The 16746-nt window shown below is 39.3% G+C and overlaps 1 protein-coding gene across 4 annotated transcripts in view; it reads right to left on the reverse strand.

The window, feature by feature from the left end:
- Positions 1–16746, reverse strand: part of ABTB2 (ankyrin repeat and BTB domain containing 2) — a 158781-nt gene that overhangs the window by 137004 nt on the left and 5031 nt on the right. For 2 of the 4 annotated variants that reach the window (XM_074884337.1, XM_074884338.1), the window contains 2 exons: positions 15603–15789; positions 9340–9443 (listed from right to left, as the gene is read on the reverse strand). In XM_074884337.1, the coding sequence (XP_074740438.1) occupies positions 9340–9343 (4 nt within the window). In that variant the 5' untranslated portion in view covers positions 9344–9443; positions 15603–15789. The remainder of the gene's footprint in view (positions 1–9339; positions 9444–15602; positions 15790–16746) is intronic. The other 2 variants (XM_074884339.1, XM_074884340.1) reach the window with 2 other exon arrangements.

Genomic DNA, 16746 nt, shown 5'->3' on the forward strand with positions numbered 1-16746 from the left:
TGCACCGCGCAGGCCGGAGAAACCTCACTCCCCGCATCAGGTCCTCAGGTTGTGTCATTAAACTTTTAAACGCATTTTTCACATCTTTCTACAAGAAGTAACCCCCACAGAGATCACAAGGCCGCTACTGTTTACGGCCACCCGACCACCACAGCGTCCAGTGACCTTTCACAGGCTGTGGAACCCCAAATGACATTAGCAGTGGGCGACAAGGATCGGCCACCGAGAGCGAAGGTGGCCAAGAGTCCCTCCTCCGTACAGACAACGGCAGTGACTGCAAATACGGGTGTTTGGCACATTTCAAGCACTGATTTTTCAACAGCTTTCTTATTTACAGACGCGGCATTTTACTTCTGCTCTATAAGATACACAGAAGCTCTGTGCTCGTTTTCGCTCTACAGTGGCGTTCGATATTTAAAACCCGTGGAAGAAAACTTCAGTCAGGAATTTCAGCACTCATTATTAACCTTAAACCGCTACTGTGGTGACTCGCAGGAAGCAAGTCTCTCCTCCTTACAAAGATGGCATCCTTCTCTTAGAGCAGCCTGGTTGGTATTGCTTGTGCTTTTGCAGAGTATATATATTTTTCTTCATTATTCAACTAAATAGATACCAATCAAAAATTTCAAGTGTCATGTCCTGTTGTCTTTTAGTTGTATGAGGGCAAAAGGTTTTGCTTGAAGTTGTCTAAATTTGTAACAGTAGACTGACCACGATGACGCCCACTTCATAAGGCAACAAGGAACATGACAAATGCTTTGACTTTTTTTTTTTGGTTAAAAAAAGTGCCGAGACAGGTGCATTTAAAAACTCTACAGGTAAATGGAGCAGCAATCTATTCTCAGTGTCCAATACTTTCCTGTAATGACTCCTTACAACAGAAGAAGCAAAAGGGTTGTATTTGCAGACAACCTGACCAAGTGTGCAGTGCTTTCACACGAAGGCTGGAGCTAACGGACCCTTGGAGCAGCTGTTGCACCGGCCACCTATTTGCATGGCTGGCAACTCACTGCTCCACAGATTTTTCTCTTATCTGGGATACAAGAGATTTCCTACTTCAAAGGCATAATGCCTTACGGGATCTCATTTTGTATTTTTGTACTGTGGTATACACGTTGCTTAGTGTCAGTGAAAAATATATCAGAACAACTATTAAATATGAATGAAATACTAGAAAAATCAGATCTTTTACTTCTGCACTTCTGCTCACAGGATCAAGCAGCTTCTGATTATACTAAAAGACAAAGTACTTAACAGGGCATACTGACTTCCCACTAGCTGACCCTCAAAACTGCTTTAACATTACATCTTCTTTCATCTTTCTTAGATCTAAGCCCAACTACAATTAATCTCTTTGCGTTTTCATAGCTTCTCCCCATGAAAGCACAAACATGAAGCATAAGTTGGCTAATAAAACCAGACATAATTCTCCCAAAGTCATCCCAGTTTATTTGAAAATCATAACACCTCAGCACTTTGTGCTCCACTGTCAGTTCAGAAATAGGTATTTTTACTACACAATTCTAATACCTCCCTCGGTTATCTTACAGATCAAAGCTAGCTCTGCTATTTTGTCACATTTTTCAGGTGCGGTCACTACTTTTAAGTATTTCAAGCCCAGCAAAGACAACACAGCTGACAGTACACATGGTAAATAGGTGCCTGAAGGTAAGACAAGGCATTACTGATCCAAAGGACAGAGTTTTAAGTCTCACGCATTCAGTACATTCAATCAACATACTTTTAAAAATATTATCTTCCGACTCTTACATCTGTATTTAATCCTATATACTAGGTACCATGGAGTACAGCAGACTTCTTAACTGTGACTTTTGGTAGATTACCATGTGGTGTCCATCCCTCACGTCCCTACATCTCTCCACTGCCTCCTCAAGGGTACAAGGGTACGATGTGTTGGTTCCTTGTCTGCATCTCTAAGGTCATACACAGAAGACCCATGTCTTCACACTGAACTCTATACAATGGGAAGCAGGCATAAACCCAACCTCTATCACCTCTTTCTCACTAAAACGCCTTTGTGCTTTGTTTTGCGACACCTTTTTGCAAAAGCTTTCTCTAAAATTCATCCTCTTCTGTCTACATCTTAGGATTCATTTCAATCACAAAAGCAAGCATAAATTGCCACTGAGAATCGCTACATAGCTGGCCAACAGGAACTTGACATTATTTGGGAAAAATGCAGCTGTGCAAGTATTTGACACATTTCTACAAATCATTTCTATTCTTTCCCTTTATCACACTTCTCCAATACTCCCACACAGTTTGTTATTCCTACCATTCCAAGTAATTTAACAACACAAAAATCATCCAGCTTAACAAGCGGCGTCTGCTTTCTTCCCTCATGCAGTGTTTTCTCAGTTAGGAGTTACACCACTTTCCATTTTTAGAATTTCCCATGTAGTAAGTATTTCCTTACACAATACACTTTGCCTGATAAATCCTTCTCTCCCTCGGCTGAAAAGCTATCACCAGCATTTTCCAAAGGCAGACAAACTGGGGGACAGAAGCCCCCAAGCATGGAAAGGATATTCCTTACTGAATATTTAAACCCCAAGCTCCAAGATACCCAACACAACAAAACCAAAACTGGGGTGGGAGGAAGAGGACCAGACAGATAAGGGCTCTCTAGTAGCACTTCTCAATTTCATGTGCACTATTTCTCTGTGACAAAACAAGTTCATCACATGAGCTGTGCTCTTCAGTGTTAATCCACTATCTGTATCAGACAACTAGAAATAGCCAAATTTGTAACAGATTCTCAAGAACAGCTAAAAGAAACATGAAGAGTGGAAGGAAATAATTGAATTATTTTCTTTCTTTGAAAAAGAAGAAAATAGTTCACTTCCAGACCAGGCACATTACAGTTTTGTTACAAATATGACTAGGTTGTGAAAACTAAGGTATATTTCCAGAAAGCAATTACTATACTGGCCTAACACAAAATTGCCAACCCAAACAATCAAGATTACAAGTCATTTATCAAAATGCCAATAAGAACAACTTAACATTCCTTCATTTATAAGGCATGATAAGTATTGGGCACTTTTTGCATATGTTTCAACTGGAGCCATTAGGCATGGTGAATTATTTTCATACAATAAAAGTCAACTTTCTACAGACAGATTTTCTTATAGTCATTTCTCTCTAAAATTCGAGTGTTAAGGAAGCAGAAGGTATCAAAAGACTTTCAGGAACAGGCAAAACAGATAAAGGAAGTCCCATAATAAACAAAAATGTGGCACACTAGAAGCCTCATTTTCCTTCATGCAAAGAGTTCAGATATAAGTGGTATTCTGATAAAACTCTGTCGAAGTCTGTAGTCTAAAACTCTACTTTTAAAGTACATCAGAATTAATTAGAATTAAAAAGCACCAGCATTCTTTGTTACACAAATAGCAACTAGGATCAAACCCTTTCCAAAATAATCACTTTATCTCTTTTTAAGGAAACATAACAGTGAAAGCAAATGTAAAGCCCCCATAAACTTGATCTGTACCAAAGCCTCCAAATCAATACTTTTTAAAGCAACCAACAGCTAGACTAATCTGTTCCTTGTTCAAACCACAAAGTTCAGTGTATTCCTAGAAAATGGCATTCATATACACGCTATTGAGCGGTATAAACATCCCTTACCACTAGGTCCCACATGAGATTATTTTACTCACTTGAAGTAAAGAAGACTCAAGCTTTTCCACCAGGTAAAAGGAAAAAAAAAAAAAAGAATCAAAACACAACTATCCTCAGCAGAGTACTCAAAAAAACTGTTTAAACGGTGCAACCAAAACCTTGAAGTAGTACCTACAGAGCACCTGGCAGAGGAGCCCTTTGCAAGCCTTATTACCTGCAGCTGGGGGGAGTGTTAATGAGCCCAAAGGCTCAGCAGCTGGCCAGGCTTCTCCGCGGGCCCTGAACTGCTTCCATGGTTATTGCTAGAAATTTCCTTCTCAAGCTGCTGTCTCTATTTTGAGCAAGTGCTAATTCTGTTTGCCCACTATGAAAAGATATTTTCCTTATATAGCTACTTAATTTAACTCCATTTTATCTGCAACATTCAGAACTATCTTTTCTAAATAAACTGTAGCTTTGTTAACAGGTGCTGCCCAATACCTGAAAATCAGTCTGAGCCCACACACCAGAAGATGTGGGGGAAAAGTAGAGGTGAAGCATGACTAGAGCAGGGGAATCACATACCAGGTCTAAATCAAATGAAAAAAAAAAAAAAAAAATGTTTACTGCAGTTAAGAGAATACATTTTGCATATTTTCAAAGCCACACTGATGGAGAGATAATGTACATGTGTGTGTTTTCTACAGCAAAATCCCTATCCAGCAAAACCCCTCAATTTACTGTCTGACTGGAGTTGAGGGTCCAGTTCAGCAAGTTACCAAATACCTGCTGCTGACCTCCCCAGCTGCCAAGTAATTAATCGAGGTACCAGCTGGATCTTCCCAGCTGAAGAGAGACTTTTCCAATATCTACTAAGTCAGCTTCTTCCCCCCTTCATTTTGTGCAGAATGGACTTTTAAAAGGTTACATTTTGGAATGTGTTAACTGGTATTTCATAAGTAAATTTACTTGATAGCACTAATTAAAATTTAAAAAGATAAGATAGAATCTCATGAATGAAGAATTTCAGGCCAAGCCTTTGTTCTTCAAAATCCTCAGAAATAATACTATCCCTTGTGTAAACTTCTCAGGTAGTTAGAACTCACTGAAATCTTCTACAGACAGGATACTGAAGAAATCAGGCTTGTTGGTAATAAATGGTGATCTCGCGTTCTCCCTGCCTCGGTTTTATCTGTGATTTAGTATAGACTAAAACTATGTTTTGCTATTCACAGTTCCACAGAAATGCTCTTACCTAACAAATCCTGCCTACTTTTTTCTACTCTAGTATTTAGTCTAATAAAAGATATTACCTATCACATAAATTGCCTCGCTGATATCCTTAGACTGTCAATTAAAACAGAATTTCTATTCAAAAAAGATCATTTCTTTTCAGTAAGGTAAATTTGCTTAGCATAGGAAATCAGTACAGATTAGCTTTACTTTGTTTGTAATGACAGATAAGGTACTACTTCTCAAAATTATTACTAACTGTCAAGAAATAAGGGGTCATGTCTATCATGACAAATAGTGACTGTTAAGCAAGACCGTTTAAAAAACTTTAATTGCTGAAGACTTTATACAACAGCCTGCTTCTGACACACATTTTCAGATATGAAAAGCCTAAGAAACACTGAGAATCCATTAAGGAAATATCCTTTTTACTTTCAAAAGCTGCCTTTTGTAGAAGATATAATTAGAGAGATAAGGAGTGAAGTCTCTGTGCACATCAAATTCCCAGGATGAACAAAAAAGTGGTTTGCTGCTGCTGTACAGACAGCTTAACTGGCCAGCTTTGGCTGTACTGTGCTCCTCCAGAAGTCATTCAAAGCAATTAGCTACAAACTGGTCAACTTCACTTTTATCCTTGGGAAGGGGATGGAATAAAGAATCCTGGAAGCCATTTGCAAACATATTAGGGACCAAAAAAGTGATTAGAGTAGTCAGCATTGATTTATGAAAGGGAAATGATGCCTGACTAACCTGACAGCCTTCTATGATGAAATCACTAGCATGATGGATGAGGGAAGAGCAGCTGATATTGTTTATCTTCACTTCAGCAAGGCTTTTGACACTCACTCCCGTAACATCCTCATTGGCAAATTGATGAATTATGGCCTAGATAAGTGGCCAGCGAGGTAGACTTGAAGCTGCCTGAGCTGCTGGGCTTAAAGGGTTGTGATCAGCATCACAAAGGTGAGCTGCAGGCCAGTTGGCAAGTTTGCAGGTCACAAAAAAATGGGAGGAGTGATTGATATAGCTGCTGCTACCATTCAGAGGGTCCTCCATGGGCTGAAGAAGTGGTCAAACAGGAATCTCATGAAGTTCAACAAAGGTAAGTTCCAAGTCCTGCATCTAGGGGGGAATAACCCCGTGCATCACTACATGCTGGGGGCTGACCCGCTGGAAAACAACTGTGCATAAAAAGACCTGTGGGTGCTGGTGTACGAGTTGAACATGAGCTAGCAGTACATCCTGGTGGCAAGGAAGGCCAACAGCATCCTGGACCGCATCAGGCAGAGCTCTGCCAGCAGGTGGAGGGAGGGGATCCTTCCCTCTGCTCAGCGCTGATGAGGCACATCTGGAGTGCTGAGTCCAGTTCTGGGCTCTCCAGTACAAGAGAGACATGGACATACTGGAGCTAATCCAGCAAAGGGACATGAAGATAGTTAATGGACTGGAGTTTCTGTCATTTAATGAGAGGCTGAGAGACATGGGACTGTTCAGCCTGGAGCTGAGAGAGGATCTTTTTGTAAAAATACCTGATGGGAGCAGAGTAAAGAGGACAGCTAGGCTCTTCTCAGTGGTTTTCAGTGAAAGAACAAGAAGCAATAGACCCAAACTGAAATACAAAAAATTCCATTTAGACATTAAAAAAACCCCAAACCTTTTTACTGTGAGGGTGGTAAAACACTGGCACAGGTTGCCCAGGGAGGTTGTGGAATCTCCATCCTTGGAGATATTCAAAACTCAACTGGACATAGTCCTGGACAACCTGCTTTAGCTGATCCTGCTTTGAGGGTTGGACTAGATGATCTCCAGAGGTGCCTTCCAACCTCAGCAATTCAGTGATTCTATGAATCCTGTTCTTCACACTGTGAAGGACACTTAGATGAATCCTTTTCAGCACAACTTTCCCTTTTCTAAGTCAGATCCTCTGCCTATATGTTGAATCCCTCTCCTCACTTGCATTTCTATGGCTGCTGCTGAACCCTTTTAAACATTTCCAGTTAATTTAGTTTTCAATCGCTCTTAATTCAGCACACATTTTACAGATGAAGACATCTTTAAATCAAACACTTTCTAAGAATGAAAATAGTATTGAAGATGCTTCCTACACTTGTTAATGTAGGAAATAGCCTCCTCCCTCAGTAGCTGTTTCACCTATAATGCATTTATTCCATGTTTGTTTTGAAAACATTTTGAAGTAGGAAAAGCAAGCTAATCTTGCAAATAACCAATGAGATTTCACCTAGTTTAAAATGTAATCCTCAACAAACATTGAAAATCTCTGTCCAGAAATTTGGAGTGTATGAAGACAAGAGGTGATATAAAAATACTTTTTAGTTTTAAATGCATCAGACAACTGAACAAGTGTTGTAGTAGGCCTTATTGGGAAGATTATGGAACTGCAAAAATTATGGATCTATGTTTGATCCTTTTGTCCTATGAATAACACAATAAAATTATTGTGATGACAAAGTGTGAGGGACGTGACACAAAGGGTGGAGAAAACTGTCAGAATAAGAAAGATGAGCACCTGAAAAATGCATTAAATTTCTGGATGCTAACTTGTTACAATATCAGACTTTCTCAGTCACTAGCATGAGGGTTGGGGGGGAAATCATATTATACCATCTGGAATCAGATCAAATGAAGGGGATAGAGTATTTGCTTCATCACATGACATTATTCAAGGCAAGTGGTGTACTGAAAGTTACTGAGGCCTATTTTTCCATCACTTCTCTCTTCAGCTCTTACTGTTAATTAAAATTTTATAGTGCCTGCATTTTCTTTCTTAGGCAGGGATGAAACAACTAGAACGTTCCTAGACTCATTAGGCATTACCGAAACACCTGCAAATAATGATGTTGTTCTTCAGCATTTAACAGCTACTAATTTATAACATCCAGCTATAAAGTTACAGCAGGATAAACTTCTCTAGTCACCTAGATATCTAGCTAGATATACTAATGTGTATATCTAGTAGATAGACAACACCAGGTCTGACAAGTCTATCCATGATTAGCTACCAGTGTAAAATAATTCTTTGGAGGCACTTGCAATAATCTCAGTTTTCTGGTCATGGGGTCACACCTCATGTTTCCACTACTATATCATATATGTGTGGAAACCTGCTGCAGTCCCATGTGCCAGAATACTCACATATTTGGATGAATTTTCTGTCAAAACCGCACTTACTACTATAGCCATTCACTGGCTGTAATATTAACCTGTTTCATGAGGCACTTGATAGAGCAAATTACATGTACAGATTACAATGGGTGGGTGTCATGCTTCCTGGAACGTGTGTACTGAAATAATGTTCATGTCCTCAACTCTCTCTTCTTAGCCAGTAATACTGTATTGACAGTAACATTATCAAGAGTCAACCACTACGATCACAGAGTCAATGGAAAGAATAGCCAACCAGCCAGCCATTTATAGTTAAATATTGTGTCTTTCATAATACTTAACAGTCAGGAAACTGTCAGGAAACCAAATAAAGTATTATCCTCTAACACTGCTATAAAGTAGATGCCCCAGAGCATACCAGTCTGTGCTGAGAATAGTGGTTACATACAAAGGCAAACAATGCTGAAAAGAATTGACAAATGATAGGGGAAATGCAAGGGCAAAACTCAAGTCTTAAAATGTCTTCTACCTTGTCTGGAATCTTTCAGAACCTTAGGACAAGAGCTGCAGTATTTATTATGGTACTGACATACACCAGTCTAGCAACAGCTTCCTAGCTGATGCAGGATCTCGTTCCACAAGGTTCTTACCAGCCCTCACAAGGGCTACTACTCCATCACGGTCTGTACAGGCTTCCCCCTGGTTGTGCTTAGTCAGTTTTATTTTCCCAAGGAACACCAAACTCTGTAGGATTAGGCAGCTTCTCTGTGTCACAGTAACCCGCTGCCGCCCTCTCGAGGCTGGCTGGCTGGGAATACCACAGCAGCACTGTACCTAAACTGCTCCAGAATGTCTATCAAATGTGCAATAATTCAATTCTCTGCAGAATGAAAAATGCTCACGGGAAAGATGAATACCAGCTTTCCCACTGCTGTGTAAACAACTGCTGCTTGACACACCTCACGGAAGGGGGGTGTATGTGAACGTGGAGGTGCTGCCTATGTGGCACAGTTTCAAACAGATGCTGTCGGACGATATGGCACTATCGCTACGAGTTGTCTTGTCTCTCAGAGGGATCAAGTGCGCAACGCCTTGCATACATAACTGCTTAGAATAGCTGCAGGACTGCCCATAACGTCTGAACTGCACCATACTGAAGCCACTGACTTTCTATTTATAGAACTAGAGATATGCTTTCTTTCCTTATCCCTACCATAAACCCTCTGGAAGAGGGACCACTCCTTTCTCTTCACAATATGTTGGCAAGACAGACACAGCATAGTGCACTGTTGCAGACACCTGCTTCCCAAAGACAAAACAATTTTGCATGAGGAGGAGGAGGAGGTTTCGACTTACCCATTTGCAGATCATGTTACCACCGTGGCACCTGACAAGGTGGCCCGTCGTGACAAGGTGTCACACCTACTGACCTAGGCATCTCTCCGTGCAGTAATGTGTTCCTGAACAAGAAAAAGGAAGGAAAAAGCAAATGAGACAGGGACAGGAAAACAGAGTGAGGATGAGAATCAAGCTGACACATATTATGAGAAGCACAATGTGGTAGTGGAACTTTGCTGCTTTATTTTTCTAACCTGCCCTCAGTAAGGAGTAAATTAAAAACTTTGTGATGCTTCAGGTGCCTCACTTTGAATTGGAATATGCCTCTGAGGTGAGTAGCAGTGCCCACTCCTGTCTGCTGTGGAGCTGGTACCCACTACACCATCCACTCTCAATGAAACGTTCCTACCCCAGGGTCCCACCAGGCCTCCTGTGCTCACTGTTGGCTGACCCTTGGGTGTGCAGCTACCTTGGATGCCTACTGTAAAGGGATTAAACCAGTAACCCTTGTGCTGTGTGAGCACATCTGTCACCATGCACACAGTATTCCAGCCAGAAACAGAAATCCTAGGCTGAAGGTTAAGGAGAGAAGGCACGCTTGTGGTAAGTTGTCCTGTTTCTGTCCATGTTTTGAGACTGCACTACACCAAAAGGTCAGGAGTGGCTATCCTGTCTTACACTCTGCACTCTGTAACGCCTGGAGTATTGTCCCTCCCATCCTTGCCAGGGTGTCACGTGTGGCCTAGGGTGACAGGCCCATGGGAAGATGTCTTCTGCAATTAGAAACCTCAGAAAGGAGTTGGATAGGAAATGCATATGAAAGCATCAATAGGAGAAGACAGGACGTGTGATGACTATCCCTTCACTGAGATGATGTCACATAATTTATATAAACTGCATTCCAGCATGTTGTTGATGTTATTTCCATAGGACATCTGGGTGGAATGAGGTTTGTACCCAGGGAGCACTTCTGATCTGTGCAGAAAAGGTTCCAAGGAGCCATATACAGGCATGGGAATGTATGGATGTTTGCCAGAGCCATCTCTTGCCAGGAGACGCATGCAACCCCCTGTGTTTAATGCAGTCACATGCTCTCCTTCACACATATTCTGCTTTCATCTTCTGAAATTTAAAATGTCCCTGCTCACCACTATTGACAGAATTCTGGAGTGTGAGGGCAGGAGTGCCCTGAGACCTGTGTGTTAGGCTGGAAGTGAAACCTCCAGTCTAGGCCATCTCCAGGTATAACAGAGGTATGCCCAAGTCTTCTCATGAACCCAAGCCAAAATGCTATATACCCTCGATGGTTTTGTGTTCAGACTTACTGGCTTGTTTTTCAGGTTATCCTGAGTAGTGACAAGGTTGCGAGGCAACCCTCCAAAAGCCACACTGCTTAGGCTAGGTGTGGTATGCTCCAGCATGGAATAAGGCAGGGTATGAAGCCTACGAGAGTATGATGCCTTCAGGGATGGCACTGGGGGACAGTCAGGCAGAGGTAGCCAGTCTTTATGCAGTGCCCTCCATGCTGTCTTTACGATTGTCTTTTAACTATTCTTTCAAACACACCAGGGCTTCATCAGCAATGGACCTAGTACCTTCAATCCATAGAGACCCCAGGAGTGAACGAAGTATACAACTTAGACTGTGGAGGCCCAGGCCAAGGAGTGAGAGAGCTATGCAAAGGGACAGTGCAGATGTACCCAGGGAATCCTCAGCACCATGAAGGAGCTAGCAGCTAGGGCAGTCATCTGGCACACATGGCTCATTTTAAGTCTTGCCTTAACCTAGCATTTGAACTTAATTCTTCCTATATTCCATTAAGGTCTTTTAGCCACCATTTGCTGCTCTGGTTTGGTAGTGAATCAGTAATAACAGACAAAGCCAGCAGAGCTGCAAAGGGCAAGCGAGAGAGACAGACAGACTGCTGCAGTACTATCACCATCATCTGGAAGGTAGGAGAGAAACGTTCAAACACGCTTGTGGGAAAAACTGCAATGAATCTGTACTTCTGACAACAAAATAATGACTAAAAGAATGCCAAACATATTAGAGTAAGGAGAAAAAAGCCACAACAAAACAATGTCTTCACTTGCAGAATTCTCTCTTCACTAAGAACTTTGTATCTTTTCACTTTGTGACCCCTAATTTTCTTTTCTCTGATTTCTCTGATAAACTCAAGAGATTTTAGCCATTTCCAGTATACACCAGAAAACCTTGCCTACCTGCACATAAACCTACAATAGAATCTTATAAATTTTTCAGTTTGAGGTATACTTCATATTGTTTAAATACCTGAGAGTCAATATCATACAATGCTAATTTAGTAAATAAATGAATGCCCAAAGTTAGGCAGATATTTTAATAAAATTATATCTAAAATATATAAAGCATATGTGAAAAGTGCTATATAACTCACCTAGCATGAGCATTAATATTGGCATTTTTATGAAAAAAAGGAAAACAAAGCTTTGTAACACTAGTAGGCTGCTGAAACATGAAAGTTTGAGGTAGAGGCAAAACCTTTGTTAAAGGTTCTGTAATACAATTTCAAAGAAATCTTTTTACTCTACACAACATCATAACAGCACAGTAACTACTATTCTAGTATTCAGCACCAAATTATACTGCCTGTATTAAAAATTTTAAGAAACCTTCTTCAACAAGATTTAATTTCAGTATGTTGGAGCAGGAATTTGTAGTTTGACACTTATTGCCCAAGTGAGTGTACTAAATGAAAACTCTCTGAGTTTATATGACAAAGTACCTTACATAATGCACTGTTCATACTTTTTCAGTACGTTTGTTCCTAGTTTTTGTGTGAACGAACAATATTTTACCATCTCACTACTCTTGTGATGCTGAATGTGTATACCACCATTTTGTGCTACAGCAGAAGAGCATGCATACTTCCAACCCAAAAAGTAAAAACATGTGAAAAACAGCAGGGAAACAACCACATAAGGTTCCAAAACCCATTGTCAGTTCATGCAGTTCATGTCAGTTCATGTCAATTAATTAGCACTCAAGAACCACCTAGTCAATGCAGTCTTAATAAACATAACACTGCCCACCTTCTTATATATCTAATTCCATTTATGACACAGTTGCTTGTTATCATATAACCCAGCAATATCTTTCCAACAAGGAGACTGCTGACTCAGACCAATTTGTTATTGCCATTCAGGATGAAACATATGCTGTAAGCAATGGGTAGGTAATTACCAACTCCCTTTTTTTCCACCTACGTCATTGGGAAGGCATACCTGTGACACATCATCTGTAATGAAAGTGTCACAGTGCTATATAATGTTCTATGCATAGCACATCTCAGTAACTGGTCCTGAAAAAAATATAAGAATAGTCTGTATGATTGAGTAAAAAGAGGGGCTGGTGCCAGGATTAAGTAGTATGGGATCCATCAGAGCTCAATAAAATGATGAATCAGAGCTTGACAAAAGAATTAAATGACGAATAGTGGGTGGATGTCATAGAGTAAGTCTTTAGAACTGGATCACAACAGAAACCTCCTTGTTCAAATGCATTAAAATACAGGGGGTTAGACCAAGGTCTATATCCAAACCATAGGAAAACACATGGCAGTTAACTTTCAAGTACAATGGAGCCTTTTGTGAGTAAGATCTATTGGTTACAATCCCTGTGACTGGTAAGCAGGAAAAGGAGCAAAAACATCAATATGGAAGAAGATGGTGAAAAGCCTCTGTAATCTGTCATGCAGGCAGAAAATTAAGATATCTCAACCTTCTGTATCTTGAAACCTATTTTCAGATTTCAGGAAAATGTATAAATAGCAATACCAAACAGAAGAGATATTAGCACACTGTAAAAACAAATAAAAAACCACTTTACCATACTAACAACAAAAGAAAAGAAAAAAAATGTTAACCTCCTCAAGTCAAATAACCACAGGACTATTGAAAAATAGCTGTTTTCATGTTGGTGAATTGAAAGTAGTTGGTGGTCAAAACTTGGCCTAATTTACATGGTACTCTTTCTTGTAGCTGTAAAAATTTATCAAACATTTTTAGACTAGAAGTATTGAAAAAAACAAAGGCAGCATATCCAGTGAAAAATGTGTATTCCTCTTAAAATTGTTTAGATGTCCACGTTATGGATCAAGACCCAACTGTGCTGTTCAAACATAGAACAAACACTGCTCTTAACCCAACAAAAATAGGAAATGCACATAAACAAAGCTGGATAGGAATGCTGATACATCACTGTAGATCTGTTTAGAAGGTTTTAGTGTATTTATAAGTTTGATGGTTTGTAAGTCATGATCTGTATTTCATTTTTATCCCTACATCATAAGCTTCGTGGCAATGTAAATGGCTGATAAACCTATTGTAAATATCTTGTAAATGGCCAGGAAAAAAGGGTGCACAAAAAAGGGTGCAGGGCACAACTAATAGCTAGAAACACATCAATATAATTTGTTACAGTTTCCAGATAAGTTTCACCACTTCTTGGCTGTCATGAAACAGCCAAGTTCTGTGCTGATATATCAAAATAACTATTATCTCTTCTAGCAGCTTTTATAAAGCAGGCGCACATTTCAAAAACATAGCTCTTCATACACATAAAAACCAGAGATCTTTTAGGATGTCTAAAATTGATCTCAATGTCTAACTAAATGTTGTAAAGACTACTGTAGTTATGGAATTATTTTGCTTTTTTTTTTTTTTTTAGGTGCTTCCATAATTTCAATTTATCTATTTGAGGCAATGAATTTTCTATGAACAGAAAACCTTAGAAAAATGAGGCCAAATTTACAGAAGAGAACTTTGGCTGTAAGAATAGCCATACCTAGACACACAGAAAACATTCTGCTCTGTTTATTTTCCACACATCTACCTGTGGTCAAAACAGTCACGGGCTTACCCAGGCCTCGTTCTAGTTCAGCAGAAATCATAAGTAGCACATGGCAATTGAGTAAGTCTTAAACAAAATAATGGCCATCTTCGCAACCTATAATGATATATAACTAGTCAGTGTGAAAAACTGCTTTTATCAGGATGACTGGAGCAGCTACTCAAATGCTGCCATTGCACAGGACAGCTGGGGCAAAGGGCATCGGCCAGCTGCTGGCCATATGGCAGGCACGGTGGTGAACCAATTATGCCAGACTAAAAGAGCTATTTTATATTTATATTTATCTAATATACTACTAACAGTATTTCACTCTGAGTGTGTCCCTTGCTTCTTTGACTCTCATAACACCCCAGAATTTTCTGTAGTCTTTCTTATTGTCAAAATTAAGATATGTAAGCAGATGGCATACAGACTTTTTGCCAGTATTCCATCCTTAGATGCCTCCTATTGTCATGTAAATATACTGAGAATGACAGCTACTTAAAGTCAAAAAAAAAGGCTAAAATATTCACACCAAAATAAAAACAGATTTTCAAAGGTACTGAGAACCTACAACTCCTATCAATTCAAACAATACTAATTAGTGTGCTAGTACCCTAGGATTAATTACTCCCTTGGTTCCATTTGCGTTCGTCTCAAGGGACAAACCTCAAGTCTTATGTCTATTGCTGTTATCCCTCTTAAACAGAGCAACTAAAGAGACAGCCACATTTTTTCTTCTATAATAAACCAGATTTTTAAAACTGAATTTATTTCACAATTCACTGAAATTATCTTTAAAAATCTGAGTTATGTTCAGCATCTGTTAATCAGCTAGTTTAAAGACAATGAAAATCTATCAGTGACAAGCTAGCTTCCATTAAATATGTTAAAGTGTTTTTGCATTTTCAGGACAAAAAAAAAGTGAAAGAAAAAACATATTAAACTACATGTGGTTTGTAAACATGTTAAACTTGAAAATATTACTATCTTAATGGAATCCTGGCAGGCACTGCACAGGGAATTTGCAACAATCACCTCCCGGTGATTCCATGGGAACTGACCCATCAAGTCAGCACAGCAGATTATTATGTATGTAAAACGCTCCCTGATACTCCAGCACCCCAGTATCACGTGTACCTACTACAGTTGTCACATGCATTGTAATAGTCTTTGATGTACCTCTGCTTGCAGAGCGTCACATCTTTCACAACTTGCTTAAATAGAAAAAGATCGATCCAGCCTTTTTTTTTTTTAGATACTAAACATTACTTAGATGCCTAACTTGAATCTCTCAGGTTTTACAGTTTCAGTTTAGTGACTAGATAATGTATGGAGAATTTCTAGCTACTCGCCTACTGTTTCAAAGATAGTGACATTTTCTCTTCTTGTATCTTACAAATGCAACATACCTTCTTCTTTGTTTTTCCTTATTTCCCAAGGTCCACATTTGCCATGGTTACAGCAAATCCATCTCATTTATTGCCATTTCACTAGCTGGTTTGTTTGGTTTTTTCCTCCATAAGCTTCCTATGATCACGTTGTCTCTTCCAGTCATAACTGTGATATTGTATTCATAGGAAAATTTAGAAATCACTGCTGTAGAGAATAATATGTGATCAGATCATTGTTTAGTACCAAAACTAACTGGAAGTTGAGATATGATCCATGCCTAAATTCACCATTACTGGTGTTATTCACCTCACAACCTAAATGTCAGGCATACATGCAATCTCTTTTGTTCACATTCTGTAGACCTCTAACCAAGCATATAGTACACCTTCCCACTTGCAGCATGAAATTCTACATTTTAATCTGAAATATTACGCTGGTATTTTTCAGCAGAGCATCAAACTATTCTTTCTCCTGCTTATGGATCATAGAATACATATAATGGGCAAACAAATTCTGTTCATACATCCAAGTAGCAGCTTCAGGTTAGTTCATTTTATTGCCATACTAAAAAATTGTATGAATAATCTCTGTATATTAGTCTAGAGCCATATTGATGCATTTAGCTACAGACATTTTCAAAAGCATGTATGTAATTTTTACTGGCAATGAAATAACAGCCTGATTTTCCAGTCCTGCTTGGCAGTCAACATTTTTAATTGCCTTTAAGTTTCTGAAAATTCAATTGGTTTGAAAAACCAGTTCATTTGGGATTCTCTTCTTTCTACAGAATTAGAACATATAAAATGATGTCTATTGTATCAAGGTATCTCTTGGATCAAGCATCTATATTTATACATGCAAACATCCAGCAAGCCAATTAAGCACTTGACTAATTTAAAGCACATGTGACTAAGTCATACTGGATGGCTGACCCATTTAAAAGCTTAAGAGCTGCTGATTCTAACAAGAGAAAAAATATTGCTGTGTCTAGCTTTATGTCTTTTCTTATGCAGAATGAAGCATTAATGGGCAAAACCATGTTTCAAAATAGAGGCTTTATTAACTGCTATCAGGTAAATGCTTCAGACAATGCTGCTAATAACACAAAGAACAAATATAGAAAAACATTCATAAGCTTACTTATCAGTGCTCTTAAGTTGA

The sequence above is a fragment of the Strix uralensis genome, chromosome 15 (assembly GCF_047716275.1).
Source record: "Strix uralensis isolate ZFMK-TIS-50842 chromosome 15, bStrUra1, whole genome shotgun sequence".
Classification (NCBI taxonomy): domain Eukaryota; kingdom Metazoa; phylum Chordata; class Aves; order Strigiformes; family Strigidae; genus Strix; species Strix uralensis.